At 47.8% G+C, this 19,982-nt stretch overlaps 1 protein-coding gene, 2 long non-coding RNA genes and 1 pseudogene across 5 annotated transcripts; 2 read left to right on the forward strand and 2 right to left on the reverse strand.

Annotated features, from left to right (window-relative positions):
* Window positions 1-407: 407 nt before the first annotated feature.
* Window positions 408-2,349, forward strand: LOC123068490 (uncharacterized). Of its 3 annotated transcripts, XR_006431782.1 has the most exons (4): window positions 408-674; window positions 805-978; window positions 1,088-1,362; window positions 1,952-2,349. It is a non-coding gene; the product is annotated as an uncharacterized lncRNA (long non-coding RNA). The 3 variants fall into 3 exon arrangements; XR_006431783.1 differs by having other exon boundaries at window positions 769-978; window positions 1,088-2,349; XR_006431781.1 differs by having other exon boundaries at window positions 1,088-2,349.
* Window positions 2,350-4,507: 2,158 nt separating this feature from the next.
* Window positions 4,508-6,140, reverse strand: LOC123068491 (uncharacterized). Its single transcript, XR_006431784.1, has 2 exons — window positions 5,975-6,140; window positions 4,508-4,917 (listed from the first exon to the last, which is right to left on the reverse strand). It is a non-coding gene; the product is annotated as an uncharacterized lncRNA (long non-coding RNA).
* A 4,388-nt stretch (window positions 6,141-10,528) lies between these two features.
* LOC123067256 (U-box domain-containing protein 13-like) lies at window positions 10,529-15,272 on the forward strand (annotated as a pseudogene).
* Window positions 13,886-15,422, reverse strand: LOC123067257 (probable jasmonic acid carboxyl methyltransferase 2; the record flags this gene model as incomplete). Its single annotated transcript, XM_044490137.1, has 4 exons — window positions 13,886-14,221; window positions 14,283-14,543; window positions 14,624-15,016; window positions 15,297-15,422. Coding segments are annotated over 4 exons (1,116 nt in total), but the record flags the coding sequence as incomplete, so codon positions are not given.
* Between the last annotated feature and the right edge of the window lie 4,560 nt (window positions 15,423-19,982).

Raw genomic sequence — 19,982 nt, forward strand, 5'->3', positions numbered from 1 at the left:
AGCTGATTGCTTTTTTCTATTTGATTTAGGGGTGTCTGTGCAAAATATATGGACTAGTTTGTAAATTTAGACTAAAATTGATCTAGCACGAAATGTTATGCCACGTAGGCAAAAAAGGGGCCCATCTGTCATAATCTCACTTAACAGTGCCAGATCCGCCGATCAGTGGTTTTTGCAAGACCATTACGCGAGATGTGGTGTTTTCTGCAGGGAAAATGTATCCTAGTGTTTTTCGCAAACCTAGCCCTCAAAGTGGTGGTTTTATGCAATTTACTCGGTTTACGTACCCAGATCATGTAATAAGCCGGCGCATGTGTTGGCTAGTGTGGGTGCAGGCTTAGCAAATGGTGAAAACCAAGAGTGGTTCACCAACTATCCTGATGATGTAATCAGTGCTGTGACCGGCGACCAGGCCGTGTCGTAATGGAATACGAGTGTTCCATTTTTAAAAAAAAAGCGTCTACCAAGTCCCAGTTCCCAAATCAAATAGAACAGGGATGTTCGTTATCTATTGGAGGCAGCGAAGGGATTAGAACACCTATCCACTACGCGTTGACCTCATCCCCATGCCTAAACTGGGTCTTCTTCCCCATGATCACAGCTCCTCTTAAGCTCGATTGATCCACCTTCTTGCATCCAGGAGCCGTCTTTGAGCGCAAGGACCACGGGCCCAGGTTAGTTTTATGTTCCTCCGTGGTATTGCTTCCCTAGCTTTCGGGCGTACTCCAAGATCTAGGCTCTTAGGTAGGTTCTTTCCCCTTTCTACAGATTATTATGGGAAGTGATTTTTAGAGTTTGAAACAGAGCAAATACAAGGTGCGCCTGTTAATGGCTAATCCAAATGATCTATGGGAGAAGCGGCTGCAGGATCCAAGTGCAAAACCAGTGCCTCTGCCATTTGAATTTTTGAAAGCCATTACATGTGATTTTTCCAGTGAGCAAGAACTCGGCAGAGGTGGGTATGGAGTGGTTTACAAGGTACTATATATGGCCAATTCCTTTCATTCTACTTGTCAAATCTTAACAATTAATAGTTGTTGACGAATGCACACATCCGGAAATGCTGAGGAGTTTATCTTAATTGCAGCGCAGGGAGTTCTTCCGAGTGGAAAAATTATTGCCGTCAAGAAGCTTTTTCAAACACATCTGACGGATGATACGAAATTCCAGAATGAGGCCAGTTCTCTTATGGGGATCAAGCACCAAAATGTAGTGCAGTTTTGTTGGCTACTGTGCCGAAACAAGTTTTGAATTGGTGGACGTCGAAGGTAGTGGGAAACATATTATGGCTGAAATACCAAAGAGATTGCTTTGCTTTGAATATGTACGCATGCAGCGAAAGCCTTCACAAGTACATCTCAGGTAAAATCACAAAAAACAACCACTAGCTTATTTCTTATTTGCTTTACTCCTTCATGAAGTTTAGTTGTTAGCCAAAGGACGACAGGTCTTTATGGCTTCAAAAATCTGATTTATAAAAAATAGTAGAGGTCTTTATAGCTTGAGAGGGTCTTCACCTACCCACAACCTCTGCATCATAGATTTTTTTTTAAAAAGGAGGATGACCCCCGGCCTCTGTATCTGGAAGATCCATGCGGCCACTTTATTTATTATTCTCGAGGACCTTACAAAGTATTACAACAATATGCCTGAATCCGCTATCTTGGCAACATATGCCATTACTCTTATCCAAATGATGAAAGCTTGCTAGCTGGGCCACTACCCAGACCACTCATCTAAGTCTAACATCAAAATGATGAAGGGGTGCTAGCTGGGCCACTACCCAGACCACTAACCTAACCCTAACATCAAAAGCCGGAAGCCCCAGCCAAGCCACATACCGGGTCTGGGGTACAAACCGGTTCGACGCACTCGTGTGTCGTCGCTGCCATCTTCCACAGGTCCGTCTTCAGAGCAAATATTGAGGCTTCTACCTTGTCTGACCACTCAGCATCGACGTCACCACGACACCAGACAGTTTCGTCCTCCTGCGCGAGTCCATCGCCACACATCGGACGCCGAATCTCCACTGCGCCATGCCGCCATCAATGAGTAGGATGAAGCACCGCTCCGCCGGCTAGGCTAGGGTTACGCCGCCCGAGTCGCCCCTGTGGGAGCGACGCGGGGGCCTCCTCCAAACTTCCTGCATTACATGGATGAGAAATCACCTCTGCATCATAGATGCACACCCTTTCATGAGGTGGAGCTATGTTGTTGTGGTACCATGTCATCTTTGACTGGGTTTACATTTTTTTTCTTTATCAATTAAGTAGATGAATCTGCGGGCCTCAATTGGAACATGAGATATCAAATAATAAAGGGAGTTTGCAATGGTTTGCATTACCTTCATGAGAAATGCCATATTGTTCATCTCGACCTGAAGCTAAAAAATATATTGATGGATACTACTATGGTGCCGAAAATAGCGGATTTTGGTTTATCAAGGATCTTTTGTGACAAGCAATCCCGGATCATCACTGAAAATCGTCCACGAACACTGTAAGTTTTGTCTTCCTGTGTAGCATCTCCTTTCTTTCTTGCAATGCCTCAAACTTCCATATTGTACTGCAGGGGATATATGGCCCCAGAATACTGGACAAAATCACTGTTCTGACCTTATGAGCAATCTTTGTCGTAAACTGAACTCGACATGAAAGTATTTCAGGATCTGACCCTTTTAGCAACGCCACAGTCCGCGGCGTTGCCGCTCAACATAGAAACGCCGAGCAAGGTCGCGTTTCTGCTCCATATAGAAACGCCGAACTAGCTCGCGTTGCTGCCCAGGCCGAACAGGCGTCGCTCGCTGACGTGGCATGCTGGAAACGCCAGGACCGTTGGCGTTTCTAACTTGTCTACAAACGCCAGAAGGCATGGCGTTTCTGGCCTTGATACAGCGGCGGTCCGAAAAATGCGTTTGGTGGCCGCGCTACAGGCAGGCCGCTATCCCTACCGTCTGGTCAGCATTGGGATTCCCGCTGTCAGTGTATACCACCTGTATTCCATTTATTTTTAGCTTGTATTCAACCAGCTCCACCCACATGCAAAAGCACCTAGGGCTCTTACACTCAACTGACATGTACGCACAGCGTTGGGCTTTTTTAGTACTGATGCCACATGCGCGTGCAGACTTGTACGACCCGTGCATGCACGTCGTGGTCGATTGGTGGCCAGAGGAGAGCGCCCGTGTAGAACTAGTGAGGCCCCACGCACATGCAAAGCCATCTAGACTCAGACGTGCCCCTGACAAGTGACATGTACGCACTACTGTGCGAGCTGTAGACCTGTGCGTGCATGCCGTGGAGGATCGTTGGCCAGCGGAGACCACTAGCTGGTCAAGGGCGGACGTGGAGCACTGGCGGCCAGCGAACACGCATGTTCGTTCACCATTAGCTCTCCACGAACTAAGCAAGTTTGTTTTGTTTGATGTTAATTTGTCTGTCCGTTTTGATTAGCAAATGCAGCATAGTTACGCTGCCGTTTGTGTTTAAAAGCCAGTACCACTAAACTTGGACTTGAGTTTTATCTGTTTTACACGCTAGAAAATTGGAACAGCTTAGCCACATGTGTGTTCTAATGGTGAATGCGATAGATCCAGCAGTATTAGTCTTGACTAATTACGCCATGTTCATCTATAATGGCCGATTTGCAATAGCGCTTCACGTCTGCGACTTCACTTTGGTGGCAGCCAGGTAGGTCCCACCACATGCAAACGAATCTAGACTTCCACCACTTGGCCTGACATGTACGCACACCGCGTCGAGCTGAGTGCATAGCCATGCACAGTAAGACCCAGACGTGTACGTGACCGGATTCCATGGGCCATGGCTGGCCACAAGGCCGACTAGAGGAATCGTGGAGCAATGCCGGCCAGCTGACTGTTAAGATTTGTTCTTCATTAGCCACGCTTGATTAAGCGCATCCAGATTAATTCGTTTTTTGCGGCTGCACAAATAAAACTCCTCAAGTTCAGCCCGTTTTTTTTTTTTTTGTATAACTCATCCTACACACAAAAAAAAGTTCTATGTTTAATCTGGGAATCAATTTGACATCCTACACTCGTTAGTCTACCAGAAGTTTGAATGTGCACGTGGATGAACCATGACCTGTAGGCTCGAGTTTGATAAATTAATCCCAATGCTGTTCACTTATTTAACCTGTATAAACAGCCACGCACTAACATGTTTACAAGGTTTCATGAACACGTGTACAGAACTGACCAGTACGCTGTAAGCGACTGGCACAAGTTTTCTTTGCTCCACTCGCGCGCCGACTGTGCCATGAGTACTGGCAAATAAAATTAACCGCTCTCCCGATTACAATATTGGATTAGAGAGTAAACAGGACGAGAGCTTACACATCAGAGCGTATGTAATGATAGCAAGGTAGTTAACTGGTACTCCCTCTGTAAAGAAATATAAGAGTGTTTAGATCACTACTTTAGTAATCTAAACGCTCTTATATATTTTTACGGAGGGAGTAGTATTTACTGACAAATATCTAATGTTAGTTCAAACTCAGTATTAACTTCCACAGATGACTATGCACATTGCTTATCCATTTCCATAACTTGTTTGTGATTACCAATCACTGGCACAACATTTTTCAATCGAAAGCATAGTCACACATTTGTGCCATGAAATTTTTTGGACCCTTGATCACCTCCTAACTCCAATGTACCATCACCATATGCAGGATATATCACATGTATTTGATTTTGCACAGATTAGCATGCAGACCACAACTGATTCGAACTCGAAAATGACTGAAATATCAACTGCCTTACATTGACAGCTAAGTCATCTTTTTAATTACCCACTCAAGCCCTTTTTACCAACCAGCTTGCAGTTAGCTTGCGAGCACTTTTTCGGTCAGGCCTCCCTCTCCAAATTCTCCATATATGCTTTTCCCACTCTCACCCTGATGAGACAACACAAACCATTATCACTAGAACTGAATTGAAAATCGACACATTTTGACAAAATAACTTAAGCTAACACACAACATGTGCTGATTTTTACTAATACACACATCATGTTCTACGTACAGAACAAGGAACAATGCATAATTGGAATACCCATCACCCACCTTAGCAATTAGATATGGTTCCCCAAGAGACTAGAGAAACCCAAAAAAAAAAAATGAAATACGGCTCCCCACTGCATAGATATCAAATGCCACGGTAGAAATCACATACACATATCCAGCTCACTATTAGCTGAAAAAATGCATTTCTCATGTCACCATCGAAAACCAGCTTCTACTTACAGAAGCCAAATCCACAACCATAATTGGTATAACTCATCCTTCTTTTTCAGATTTTTTGAATACACAATCAGCCATCTTTTTAAGGTCCAGCACACTCATCCTAGAATCCAAACAAAACAGATTTTGTGTCTGCATGCACGGTGAGTCTCAGTACTCCAGCCATAATCACAACAAAAAGTTATCTCGCTTACTCTTGCCTAAATGTCAGACGCCACGCTTAAAATCAAAAAACTACATAGTTCAGTATCGCCTACTAATTTGCATTTATATATTTCACCACAAGAATGCATCTCTAGTTACGTAATCCAAATATGCACGCCCATGATTAGCATAACTCATTCTATCTATTTTTGCAGCCTGCTACATCCACAAAAAACACCCATAATTTCAAGATCCAACAGAGCATGCTAGGAATCCAAACATCACAGATACTGTGTGTCAATGACAGGTTGGTCTTATTAATCCTATAATCGAAAAAACGAACCAGAAAGCTATTCAGAGATCTAAAATGAACAACCTGAAACCATTACTCTCTGCGTCTCCTACTACGGACACGACTCAAACAGCACAAACCAGACACTTAACTGTTTGATATTTGGTCTTTCTAAATAATCCATCACAGGATTGTACCAGCAGGGTATGTCGAGAATGCATCTCTTAAGCTGAACAGATGCGAATGAAGCATGATGGGGGACAGAAAAAATCGCACCTCCTCGTCTAGCCGCTTGTAGCTTCAGAGCACACCTCGTATCTCTGCCCATCTCCAACCACCGCTGCTTCTTCGTCTTTCTCGAGCTCTAGGGCTGGAGCACTCATGGAATCTTGGGATTCCACCGGGAACACAGCACTCTTCCATCCGGTGATGTTAGCTCCACCGCTCCTGCAGTCAAACCTAGTGCCATCAGTGAATGGATTTGCAAAGAAAAGTGGGGGGGGAGGAACTAGGGGGAGAGATAACTTGGAGGAACAAGAACATGCCCGTTGACCTCCAGTCCGTCCGTCGACATCTCGCCGGTGGGGAATCGTCGCCGCAGCGCGCCCGTGTGGAAAAAAAGAGCAGTCGCGGACGCAAGCTTTCTGTGGAGGAGAGTGTAATGCCGAGGAAACCCACACGCATGGATCCACCTGCTCCACACATGTCACCGGGCCCATATACATGTGCTGTTTTGACATATCGGTCTGTACCAAAACTGCTGTCCAGGCCACCGAGTCACGCCGCGGGCCGGGGTACAGGAACGGGTGATGGGCCGAACACAATACGCCTATTGAAGCCTAGCTGTATCACGGACCGTAATTCACCCACTAGGCCTGCCACCCCACAGCAATGAAATGACGGATCTCCAATCCCAAAGCCCATTCAAAGGGACGAGATTGCGGCATGCCTGTAGCCCGGCCATCAAAAGCCCTCGCCCGGCGGCAGAGGCCTATGTCGGGCGATGGAAAACAGTCCGACGCCCACGCTGTAAATAATGCGCCTTATAGTTGTAGGCTAGGCTGTAGGCTGGTGGACATGCATGCTTGCATGGCTGCTAACAACGGCTTCGTGCTAACAATGCGCTGCATCACAGTCTACTTTTTGCAGGCTAGGCTATAGGCTGGTAGACATGCATGCTTGCACGGGTTACTACTGACTGGCAGAATTGGCATCATATGCTTGCATGCAAAGCATAGAAAAAGGAGCATGCAATGGCACGTATTGGTAAAAAAAAAATAGGAGCATGCAATGGCACGTAGTGGTAAAGTAAAAATAGGTAACCATTATCCACAACATGATCTAGGGAAATGCCCAATGATTCCTGGCGGCAAGCATGCATGTGCAGCGTGAGACTGTTTTCTACATCCCGGCATAGGCTTCTGTCGCCGCTGCATGCGGCCACTGTATCAGGGCCAGAAACGCCATGCCCCCTGGGCGTTTGTAGACAAGCTGGAAACGCCAGCGGTCTTGGCGTTTCCAACGTACCATGTCAATGATCGATGTTAGTTCGGCTTGGGCAGCAACGTGAGCTAGCTCGGCGTTTCTATGTGGAGCAGAAACGCTGGCTAGCTCGATGTTTCTATGTGGAGGAAAAACGTCATGGTCTGTGGCGTTGCGAAAAAGATCAGATTGTAAAATAATTTCGTTTAGAGTTCATTTTGTGTCATAGTTTGCAGACAAGGTCAGAATAGTGATTTTGGCCCAGAATACTTAACTAGAGGCATAGTGTCTAACAAGACAGACATATTCACTTTGGGTGTTGTAATTATTGAGATAGTCACAGGTCATAGAGACTATCCCAATTCTGTTACATATTTGCAGCACTTCAATCAGAACGATAGTTTCGAGAGTACCGACATCGAACACTTCAAAGAGAATGTAAGATTAAGTACTCAGGCTCTTGCATATGTGAGTGAAATATTTACCATCTATTTCCATTTTTTTTGGATAAAACTTGTGAAATACAAATTGAATGGTTTTAATAACTGACTAAAAAATAATGTATTGTTTTAGTTCTTTTGTTGTAAATTTGATCTTTCAATTGATATTCCTACGTTTTACCATAATGTATGGGGCTTGTGTACATATTGCCGTCTGTTTGGTAACTCAATGTCCTGATTGCAATTTTGTATATATATCAACTTTGGAGGAATAGGTTGCAGAGAACTCATGAAGCCTCAGAAAAATTTGAACAAATTCGAGTGTGCGTCGAATTAGGGCTACAGTGCACTGCGTTCAGCAAAGATAAGAGACCAGTTACAAAATATATAATCCATAGGCTTGATAAAGCCAGTATTGAGGACCAAACCACTAAAGCTGGTGTGAGTACTTCGGCAGTAGTGCAGGTATGTAAGCTCATGTCGCAAAACATGGTCCCACTGTCGGTGACCTGTGTTGTTTTTCTTCGAAAAGGAGGTTAAATCCCTGCCTCTGCATGCATTGATGCATGCAGATATCTTTATTAATTATTCCACAAAGGTCTGACAAGAACATACATCAATCTACTTGAAGCCACCACTCACACCACAAACTCGATAATGTGAAGTACTCTCACTCCCCATATCTAAACCGGTGTCGTCGCCAATCCATCCACATAATGTATCGGGACCAACAGCCGGTGCAGCCTACCTAAAGCGCACACCACATGCTTACGTTTTAGAAGCCGCCATCATCATTGGACCACTTACCCATCTTCAGGAGAGAGATCTGCATCATCCTTGCCATTCCGGACATCCATCAACGCCACCATGGCGCCCAACGGCGCCACCGCCCTGCACTCGTCCGTCCAGACGCGAAGACTCTGGAAGATCCGTCGTGCATAGCACCTGCCAACCAGGCATGACGCAGCCACTCCACCTCCTGCCTCTGTCTTCCAGCGCCGTTCCACAAACGATACTCCCAAGAGAGAAACGGCGCCGTAGTACCGCCATCGTCCGATCTGGAAGAGCAAATCCTAGGGTTTCCCCTGAAGCAGCACGAGTGGGTCGACAACAGTTACACGACGATGCCTTCATCAAGGAAACGGCGCAAAACACCGCCATCGCCCGTCAACGGCTCGGTTTTTACCGGCAACTATGTCTCCCCGACTCGTAGCTGGGACTAGATGACGAATCTCGAGATCCGACCACCCAGCCACAGGCCAGCCACCTCTAACGGAAGAGATGACCACCACCACCGGCTGCATCGGTCAGAACAGATCTAACCGGAGGTGCCGCCGACACGACCACCAGGCCCTCCATGCCGCCGCCGCCGATCCAAAGGCAGATGGCGCGCCGCCGCAGCCGCCGCCCAAACAGGGCAGGCCTCCGCACCTGCAGCCCGCGCCGCCTCCGACGCTGCCGCGCCACAGCCATCGCTGTCGCCAACACTGCCGCCATTAGGACGCCGCCCGGCCACCACACCGCCGTAGTCCAGATCTGGGCCGTCATGAACTAGATCGGCGCCGCCACAGTCCAGATCGGGGTCACACCCTCGAGCCAGGGCGCCCCGCGTCACCCTATGACCCATGAGAGGGAGGAGTGACTCCGCCGCCGCCGTCGCACACACAGGCTATGCCCGGCGTCGACCACCGGTGGCGACGGAGAGGAGGGAGAGGAAGGAGTGGTGACCCGGCTGCTAGGGTTGGATCCCCTTGGCCGCCCGCGCGGGGGGCGACCGAGGGAAGGGGAGGGGAGGAGAGAGATGAGATCTGGATCGCCGTGACCTGTGTTTTGTGAATTTGTGTATGTCTGTTTTCACTTCTGTTACGTACTAGGAATTGGTGAATGTGATGAAGTGTGCTTGATTGCTCAACAGGCAGGAGAACCGTCGAATGCTCTGCAGCATGGAGATACTGGTTTTTAGAGAAAAGGCCATAGCCCGACTTTATAAATAAAGCCACACGGCAGCGTCACAGACCCGAACATAAACGGAACCAACAGGCGAAAGATCACGAAATCACCGGACAGAAGGTTTGAGACCAGCAAACGAAAGTACGGGGTATAGGCAACCTGCCATACTCGGCGCGCAGGCCGGCAAGGAGAGACTAGAACCAAACTACGAACATAGCGACACCCTGATTAGACGACGGGGACCAGCCCGGAGATGTGGGATGCCGATGCCCGAATTTTGGCGATGAGCAAGTACAGGGCATCCTGATCTTCATCCTTAGTCAATGATCTCCACTGCTGCAATAGAATACATGATTTGAAAAGAACGTCAGCAGGCTTAGAAGGGAAGATATGTTCAATAGTAAATTTGTTCCTAATAGTCCATAAAGCCCAGCATAAGGCACCCAGGCCGACCCAGAACACCCTCTTGGTAACCCCAACCAAAACTTTGGCTAGGTTTCTAAGCTCAGAAAATGAAGAAGGGTTCCAAGAAACCTGAAGCCAAGATCTGACACAACTCCAAACCAACTTTGCCAGCACGCAATGGAAAAAAATGTGTTCCAAGTTTTCCAAGGCACCGCATAAATGACAAAACTCTAAGCTTGGCCCATTGCGCTTGTGAATCTGGTCAGACGCCGGGAGGCGGCCACGGAAAGCTTGCCAAAGGAAAATTTTAATCTTAGGAGGGACTTTGGATATCCAGACACAAGAAAATCTGCGCGAAGGGGTACCACCGATAAGCCTAGAGTACAACAACTTAACCGAAAACCTGCTAGAGGCCGAAAAAGGCCAAATCACCATATCAGAAGAATCCGAGAGCAAAGGGAAGAGGGCAGAGAGACTTTGCCAGTCTTCCAACTCTTCAGGAGATAGGGAACGGCGAAAAGCCAGATCCCGGTTATTTGCCGCCACCTCCGCGATGGAGATGTCAGGTTTAGGACAATACGAAAACAGAACCGAAAACCTAACAGCAAGAGGAGCATCCCCAGACCACCAGTCTAGCCAGAAGCGGACCGTAGTCCCGTTACCCACGATAAATTTTACATGTTCCAGGAAGATAGGCCTGATTTTGACAAGGGTCTTCCAGAATTGAGATCCACGACGAGCAGTGGCAAACATCGGGCTAGAGCGTGGGAAGTATTTAGCCTTGAGAATCGAAAACCAAAGGGAATCGGCCCCGCTAGTCATAATTTTCCACCACCACTTAATAAGCAAACATTTGTTCATCACCTGAGTATTAATAATGCCTAATCCCCCGAGGTTTTTAGGTTTACACATGCATTGCCACTTGACCAGCCTATATTTCCGTTTGTTGTCGGCGGAATTCCAGTAAAAGGCTCCCCTATGCTTGTCAAAGCCAGCATGGACGCCAGCCGAAAGAAGATAGAAGCCCATAAGAAACATAAGAAGAGGAGATAAGTAGGAATTAATTAGAACAACTTTGCCAGCGTTGGTATTATATCTCCCCCTCCAAGAGAGCATCCTGTTTCCCACCTTAGCAACCGCCGAAGCAAAGTCCTTAGAGTGAAGCAAGACCGAAGCAAAGTCCTTAGAGTATCTCCATCCTTCTAAATATTTAGGCATGGAGATACTGGTACCGTTGTTGAGAAGGCGTCAATACTACCAACGCAGCTTGAGGAATTTGTGCAGGTTCAAGTTCCTGTGGTCAGCATTCCAGAGAATGAAAATGGCATTCCCACGCAGAAAGACATCTCGGCATCTCCTGTTTTTCCGGATGATTTTCGTTGCCCACTATCACTTGGTTTAATGCAAGACCCAGTTACAGTGGCCAGTGGGCAGGTCTCTGCTCAGCTTACTCTCTGTTTCTTATCATCTGGAGAGCTTCAGTTAGCATTTCAACTCACAATAACAATTTCTTCAAAATGCATGTACAGACTTATGATCGAGGCAGCATAATGAGATGGTTGGACTCGGGGCACGACACCTGTCCGAGGACGCAGCAGAAGCTTGCCAATAAATCTTTGATTCCAAATCATAACCTACGCAGCCTGATAGCCAAATGGTGTGAAGCAAACGGTTTGGAGCAGCCGAAACGCTCTGGTCAAGTCAGTAGTAATGCAACAGCAGAATCACAACTTACCGCTTATGAGCAGGCACAAGTTGTTAACGAGCTTCTTAAAGAACTATCGTCACAAAATGTGGTACACCAACGGGGAGCTGCTGGCATGCTTCGTCAGCTTGCGAAGCACAGTCCTGAATATCGCGCGTCTATAGGCGATTCCGGCGGCATTCCTTTCCTCGTGAGTATGCTAGCGACAGATGATGTTAGCACCCAGGAAGATGTTGTCGCTACTCTCCTGAATGTCTCCATTGCGGACGAGAACAAGATAAGATTGGTCCGGTCCGGCGCTATTCCTGCAATTGTATATGTGCTAGAGAGTGGCAGCATGGTGGCCCGGGAGAATGCTGCTGCAGCGCTGTTCAGCCTATCAAAATTGGAAGAAAACAGGGTTATTATTGGGGCTGCAGGATCGATTCCACCTCTCATACTACTGTTGCGTACTGGGAGTCGACCGGGTAAAAAGCATGCTGCGGAAGCATTATTTTATGTGTGTAACTGTCAGGGCAACAAGAACAAGAGCATAGCTATTAGAGCTGGGTTGGTCCCTATACTGCTAGAGCTTCTAGTGTGGACTGAAAATGGACTGGTTGATGTGGCCGTCTCTATATTGGATGTTCTTTCCAGTCACCCTGAGGGGAGGGCAGCTATCAGTGCTGCCGCTGCCATACCAAGCCTGGTTGCAGTTATCAGGAATGAATCCCCAAGGAACAAGGAAAATGCAGCTGCTATTCTGGTGCATCTCTGTAATGGCAGAGGCGCACAGCAGCAACAGTCTCGTATTGAAGCACAGGAGCATGGCCTCGTGTGATCGTGTCCTTGCTGGTGGATCTAGCCGAGAGTGGCACAGATAGAGGGAAATCTAAGGCAATCAAGCTGCTCGAACTATTGAATACTCCAAGCACATAGGTGCTACCGCACTCTCAAGTAGATCACATCCCTGCCCAAACCAGACGCGATGGCAGAGGTGCATGCTCAACTACATGCCACAGGCTAAAAGTTCAAGCAGGGCATGGTTGGAGAAATTAGCAACTCTTCACTTGTTTTAATCCAGAAACAGGCGCCTGCTTAAAAAAGTTAATCTCCGACTACATATTTGTGATATGCATCATGGCTGTTTAGCTGGGATGGCAGTGAGGAGTCGTCTGATGTGCTCTTGTACAACAGGAAGCCCGAGCCCGTTTTTGTTTCTACCGAGTCTGTACCTCAAGTATGCGTACCACCTGATTCGTATTCTAATACATGTAGCAAAAACTATCGGTGTTAATTCTTTGTCTCTTTAGAACTAGTACTCCTTTTGAGTTTCTTTCAGAACACTACAACTGTTGAGCGCTCTAACACATTTGTCATGCGGGCACATATCACAATGGATAAAGTAATTGAGTTATTACTCCTTACATTACACGAATCAATAGATGAATCCCCACAAGAATCAATCAGACGATGGGCATGTCTTGCATGTTTGGTGCCTAAGTTAACGGAACTCTGCGACACCTGCGCGAGAATTTCCGGTCGCCGTCCTTGCCTGCATCCATGAACGCGGTTGAGATGGTTAGAAATTCGCGTCGATCGGCTGCCAGAACTTAAGATCAAATAAGCAAGAAATCATGCAGATCAGGTATGGCTCCGTCATTGATTTTTTTTTGGATACGTCTTGTTCTTTGGACAGAAATCATGCAACGACTAAGCTGTATTACGGACAGTAATACTCCCTCCGTCCCAAAATAAGTGTCTCAAGCTTAGTACAACTTTGTACTTTGAGACACTTATTTTAGGACAAAGGGAGTGAGCTAACGTTATGACAAAACAAACTAATGGTATTATCACCATCATATAAATTGTGACAAAACAAACTATTATCCATGCTGACATACTATGTTATATAAAACTCATAATTATAGAAGCAACGCAATCACATACTACACACAAGCTACACCTCAATACCGTAGTTTGATTAATGAAACGCTAAAAAGTTGTTGCCTTCCAAAAGTTCAAGGATGGCATGCAACCATTTACAAATCAGCCACAACTCCATCTGGAACAACAAACATAACATTACAGTTATTGAGTTAACATAATGAAGTGAGAGTGTGACATTGCCTTAAATAAAGCAGTGGTTCAATCTTATCAAATTCAAATGTCTGGAAAGCAAGCAGTCACAGTCACACACCGGCCAGTTATGTGATCATCCATTAATCATGCCTTGCTGACTGAGACTGTCAGCATAGCTAATCTGGCAAGCTCATCATGCAACCTCCCTTCCACGCTCCAACAACGCTCAGAAGTCTTCACAAAATCATCCATTAGATCTCCGAAATGCTGCGCTAGTATCTGCTCGAACACGGCTCTTAGCTGGTTAGCGGTCCAGGCTGGGGTGATGAGCTCTTTGTTGATGCCGCCTGTAAAGTCATGCACCAGCATCTCCCTTATTGAAAATGAGCCCTCTTCGTGGATGATCTCCTTCAGCTCTTCATTTGAAGGTCCATACATCGGCATGTAGAAAGAATTAAACTTCTCTTTGTCTATTACTCCCTGTTAGTCATACGGAAAGATCAAATAGTCATTCTTTTGTTAGGGAATAATAAGAATATACCTCTGAAGCCATGACACTAAGAACCTGAGTTATGATTTCCCATATGTGAAAGGAGGCAATACCATCAAAACGCCTCCCTATAATGGAAACAACCATCTGTCCTCCTGGGGCTAACTCTTTGGCCCTTAGCTCCAGGAAATGTGTGAAATCTTTCCTAAATTGTTCCGCATAAGCCTGAAGGACTATAGGGAGTCTTTCACGCCTAGCTTTCTCATCAATGTCATACGCTGGGATATGGTTCCTCGCTAGAACTTCAGGAGCCTATATAAATAAAAGATTTTCTTACATTTTAAATACATTTATTCATTGGATCGATCCATCGAGTAGTGTTATACTCGCACCTTTGAGAGCCATTGTAGGCTACTGGATGAGCACACAAGATGCAATGAGCTACTGGTGAAGAGCCTCTCATAAAACGACCCTGGTGTGACACCAATCATGACAAGAGGCTTCTTGCTTTGACGGAGCGTGACTAGGCTCTTCACGACCATGTTGAAGTCATTGTCAGGAAGGTCATTGAGTAACACAAGTAGTTCCGGTGACGGCTGCTGGAGCTGAAGACAGTAACTCTGAATAGCCTTGATGGCGATCGATACAAGTGCAAGGGCATTTGGGCCAGTGGAGCAGCCCAAGTCAGCGATCACAACCTTTTGGGGCAACAAAGTGTTGGTATTGCTGCCTAAGTCAATGATGGCTGCTTCTATCAGGAGTTTCATTCTGTTCTGCTGAGCGCTCTGCAGTCAACTTGTATTTCATTAGAAAATTTAGTACTCCCTCTGTCCCACAATATAAGATGTTTTTGCAAGTTGTTTTAGCTTGCAAAAACATCTTATACTGTGGAACGGAGGACTAGAATCTAAGAGCTAATGGTGTGCTTTTTAAATTCATACATTCTATCAAATTCGAGAAATATAAGCTAGTTATTTCATAAATTCCCAGAAAACAATTGGTGTAATATGAATGAAGTTCTTGATGAGACAGTCTTGTAAATTCAAGTGTCAAAGAACATCATACCTGAAAAGCAGAGTTGCGAGCATAGCTTGTTTCTCCCTGACCTTGATTCATATGAACCATTTGTTTCGAAGGACTTTGTTTACAGAAGGCCCAACTTCCGGAGAGCTGCAACCTAAGATTACCAGATTAGGAAGCCAATGCTAATGGTGTATTGGAAGCTCAATCCAATTTTTATATGCTAACTGGGATGGTGGCTAATCCATCTTATGGCTAGACAACAGAAAGAGCGGGTCAAATTCAAATAATGTGGCGCTCATATACAAGGCTGTGGGACCTCTCGTCTCGCCCGAGACGCTCCCGCGGGCGGCAGGGCGAACCCTAGCGGCCGCCGCACCAGCCCTCTTCCCCACCTCCTCTCCTCCTCGCCGCCGTCGGAGGGCGCCGCCTGGCGAAGCCCGGTCGGCGTCGGCGGCGGCGGGATCTTCTGGCCCCCCTCCCCTGTTGCTCGCGGCACGGGCGCCACAGCTTGGCAGGGGCGCGTCGCTCGCGCGGGGTGGCGCGGCCTGCCGGTGGAGCGGCAGCGGCTGCGCGGATGGATGGGCAGCTAGCGAGGCGGAGATGGCGGGTCGGCTCTTCTGCGGGCGTTAGGTCCAGATCCCCTTGTCGTCCGGCTCGGGCTGCGGCAGCGTGGGCCGGAGGGCGCTCTGCCTTGGCGGGCTGCTGCTCCGGCGAGGCTGGGGAGCCGCCTGCTGCTGTTGCCTGGCGGCGGGCGGGCCTCCGAGGGCGACTCGCCTGGTGGCGGCGGTGGTACAGCTCCGACCACGGGCTGCAGCGGACGGGTCCCGGTGGACCCCTTCTCTTTGGGCCATGGCTCGACCTCCTTCTCCTCTCGGTCGGGGTCGAAGGCGGGCTGGTGCTGGTGGAGGTGGGGGCGTGCCGGCCGGATCTGATGCAAATTTTTCGACAGGCGGCGCGGGTTGGCATCGGCCGGGCATGGCCGCTGCTCCGGCCGTGGGCGGCGGCATGGGACGGTCTCGGTGATGACCTCCCGGTGTCGTGGCGGCTCCACGGTAGCTCGACGGATCTGTTCGCGGCAGCGGTCGGCTTCTTCGGCGTCGGCTCGTCTGCGGTCGGGCCGTTTCGGCCTTCACCCCATCTCCTCGTCGCCTGGGCGTTTCACCCATCAATGGGCTAGTCCTCTCCCAGCTGCGGTCCGCCGCTCGTCTCGCGCCCCGGTGCTGCAGGACCGAGCTCGTCCCGCGCCCGATGCAGCAGGACCGAGCTCGTCTCGCGCACGGTGCAGCAGGACTGATCTCGTCCCCCTCTCGATGCAGCAGGACCGAGCTCGTCTCGCGCTCGGGGCTGCAGGACGGGTCGGTGGATGCCAGTTTTGGCCGACCTATTGGGTCTCGACGCTGGGGGACGCCCAGGAGGGCGAAAGGTGGGACCTTTCCGCTCGTCTCTTTCGTTGGGGTGCGACGGGTCTCGGGTGAGGTGGTGTCGAGGTCTTGGATGCTGGGGCGACAGTCCTGGTGGTGGTAGCGCGGTGCTCGTGGGCAGAGCCCGTGCCTTCGTGCTGCCCGGTCTCCATGGCCGTGTGGGCGGCGGCGTTGCCTGGGTGTGGCGTTTGGTGGCGGTGAGTTTTGGCCGAGGTGAAAACCTGTTCTATCTTCGGACAGACCGGTGGTGGCGTAGATCGTTCCGTTCTTGAAGGCGTCGTCGCGGCTTTCATTGCCCGTCATGTGGCTCCGGGGAAAACTCTGATCCTTGGATCGGGCGGTGGCGGCACGCCGGTGTCGTTCCCTTCTTGAAGGCGCCGCCTTGGAGTGCATGGTTCGTCATATGTAGCTTCATCTCTGTGTGGTAGCGCTAGGGATGGTGTTGCTGTGCTCAGCGCCTTTATATCCTGCCCTGGGTGTGTGCGTGTGTTGCGGTGGCGTGGCGTGTGTTTGTACTGGATGCTTGTTGATTGGTGCTTTATTTATAAAGCGGGGCGAAAGCCTTTTTCGATAAATTCAAATAATGTTACAACAATAAATTAAAAACGTGTCATGCTAGAAGTTGTTTTAGATCAGCAGAATTGCTGTTTTGATAAGTTTATGTTGATTTAGGGCCTCAATTGAGGATAAAATGGCCAGAACAGACATTTCCGACATTCTAGAATAACAGAGGCACATTTTTGTTTAATGGTTTTGTCTTTGTAGTTGGGCAGTTCATCTTTTCTTTAGTGCTTATCCTTCTGTGTGATGCTTGTTGAACGCACAACCAAGTGCACAGCTGATGCAAATACAACAAGCAGCCAATGAACCATATGATGCAATTTTCAAATAATAACCAAGGGAATAGTACTCGTGGTCTATTGTAGGGATATGCAATAAGCTTATTTCTTTTTACAATGGATAATATATTAATATCAAACTGTTACCAAGTATACTCGGCCTGTGCAATATATAACACAACATCAAGAACTACTCAAGACATAAGAATACACATAACCAAAATATTACAGAAATAAATAAAATAGACATGACCCCAAATGTAATGCCTGGTCAATTAATGGTACAGGGCAACTAGCATCAGCATCAACCACCGCCATTGAGAACACCAGGATTATGTGATAGACTCTTTTTGAATCATATAGTACCATGGCGCAAAGACCATGGTATCATGGCGCAAAGTTTCGGGCATATATAGGCTAATTATTTTAGTATCAGATATTCTTTCGAAGGGGGAATAAGATCGCTCTGAGATTCACTTCAAACATGCCGTCTACTTTTATCCATAATCATAGGCTATCAAGTGAAGTAGTCGATGCATGAAACTCAATACTGCTACTCACCAAGAAAGTCTCTTAGTGAATATGAAGACCTTCAGAAAAAGTAGGAAACAAATGGAGACTAACGATGAATCTGGAGGGACATATAACATGTCTAAAAATCGGCTAATCATCATCAAGAGTTCAAGACTCAAGAAGAGGGAACTAACAAGGGAACGACATAATCGCGGGGTAGAGCCATTCTATGGCATGGATCAGCTGCTGATCAAGCTGTGCTTAGGGGGAAAGGACCGAACTGGACTGAAGAAGGCACTTCACAGCTTCTGCATACGCACCTGGAGATGAATGAAAACGGTGGGGGCGCCAGGGAAGGGCAGGCCTGACGTGGGAGAAGCTCCTCTTGGGGTTGTGAAACTAATCCTTATGGTACTGGGCTATATGCAGCCTCTTATATTTTGGATTGCAACTTGACTTTGAATTATTGTAACGCTAGTACATGTCTACCAATTTGGTGTAGATCCGCTCAAAGAATAAGAAAAAGGATTTGGTGTACAGCCTAACACCAAGTCTTCGAAGGAAGTTCCAGCATGTCCATGTCTCGCTTACATCTCCGTGATTAGGTACAATGTGAATTAACCAAATGAGATGCTGATTAGTTCAGAAGTAATAATAAGACAGAAAATTAAAAGTAGCAGGCAACAGATCTAGTACCAAATCTATTCATGATGGAACGACGATCATGACATGCTGACAGAGTGACAGCCGCTAAATTTGGTCGTATTACTATTATAGGGTCTGACGCCCTGATCCTTTCTAGGAACGCATGATGGAACGACGATCATGACATGCTCACAGAGTAACACCAACTTTTTGCTATGCCAGCATGTCCATGTCTCGCTCACAGCTCGGTGATTAGGTAGTAGGTACAGTGCTAATTAAATCAAACGAGATGCTCAGTAGTTGGGAAGTAATAAACTAATCCCCCCCACACACACAGACACACACCAAAAAAAACAACTAAATGTCCTGCTGCCTCCATATTCTTCGTCCTCACACTGCCATGATTGCTGACATGGAAGATGGAACTAACTACAGCCTCTGTTCGACAATATAAGGTGTATTAATATTCTATATTATCTATCTAGCTTCAAACGCCCCGCGACGCTCCTCAGGGCGGCACGGGCAGAAAACCCGGCACTGGCGCCCGCTCCCCCATCCCCTCCCTTCCCCACGCCATCGCCGGTGCACGCCTGAGGGCAAAGCCCCCTGGCGGCCGGCAGCGGCGGGATCCTATATGTTCTTCCAGCGCGCAGGTGGTGGAGGGGTGAAAGATCGTGGATGTCGCCTAGAGGGGGGGGGGGGTGAATAGGCGTTTTAAAATAATTACGGTTTAGGCTTGAACAAATGCGGAATAAACCTAGCGATTAATTTGTCAAGCACAAAACCTACAACAACTAGGCTCACCTGTGTGCACCAACAACTTATGCTAAGCAACATAAACTACTAGGTGATAGCAAGATATATGACAAGAAACAATATGGTTATCACAAAGTAAAGTGCATAAGTACAGGGCTCGGGTAAGAGATAACCGAGGCACGCGGAGACGATGATGTATCCCGAAGTTCACACCCTTGCGGATGCTAATCTCCGTTTGGAGCGGTGTGGAGGCACAATGCTCCCCAAGAAGCCACTAGGGCCACCGTAATCTCCTCACGCCCTCGCACAATGCAAGATGCCGTGATTACTAAGGGACCCTTGAGGGCGGTCACCGAACCCGTACAAATGGCAACCCTTGGGGGCGGTCATCAAACCCGTACACTTTGGCAACCCTTGGGGGCGGTCACCGGTACCCGTCAAATTGCTCGGGGCGATCTCCACAACCTAATTGGAGACCCCGACGCTCGCCCGGAGCTTTACACCACAATGATTGAGTTCCGAACACCACCAACCGTCTAGGGCGCCCAAGCACC

This window comes from Triticum aestivum, chromosome 3B, assembly GCF_018294505.1.
Source record: "Triticum aestivum cultivar Chinese Spring chromosome 3B, IWGSC CS RefSeq v2.1, whole genome shotgun sequence".
NCBI classification, from domain to species: Eukaryota; Viridiplantae; Streptophyta; class Magnoliopsida; order Poales; family Poaceae; genus Triticum; species Triticum aestivum.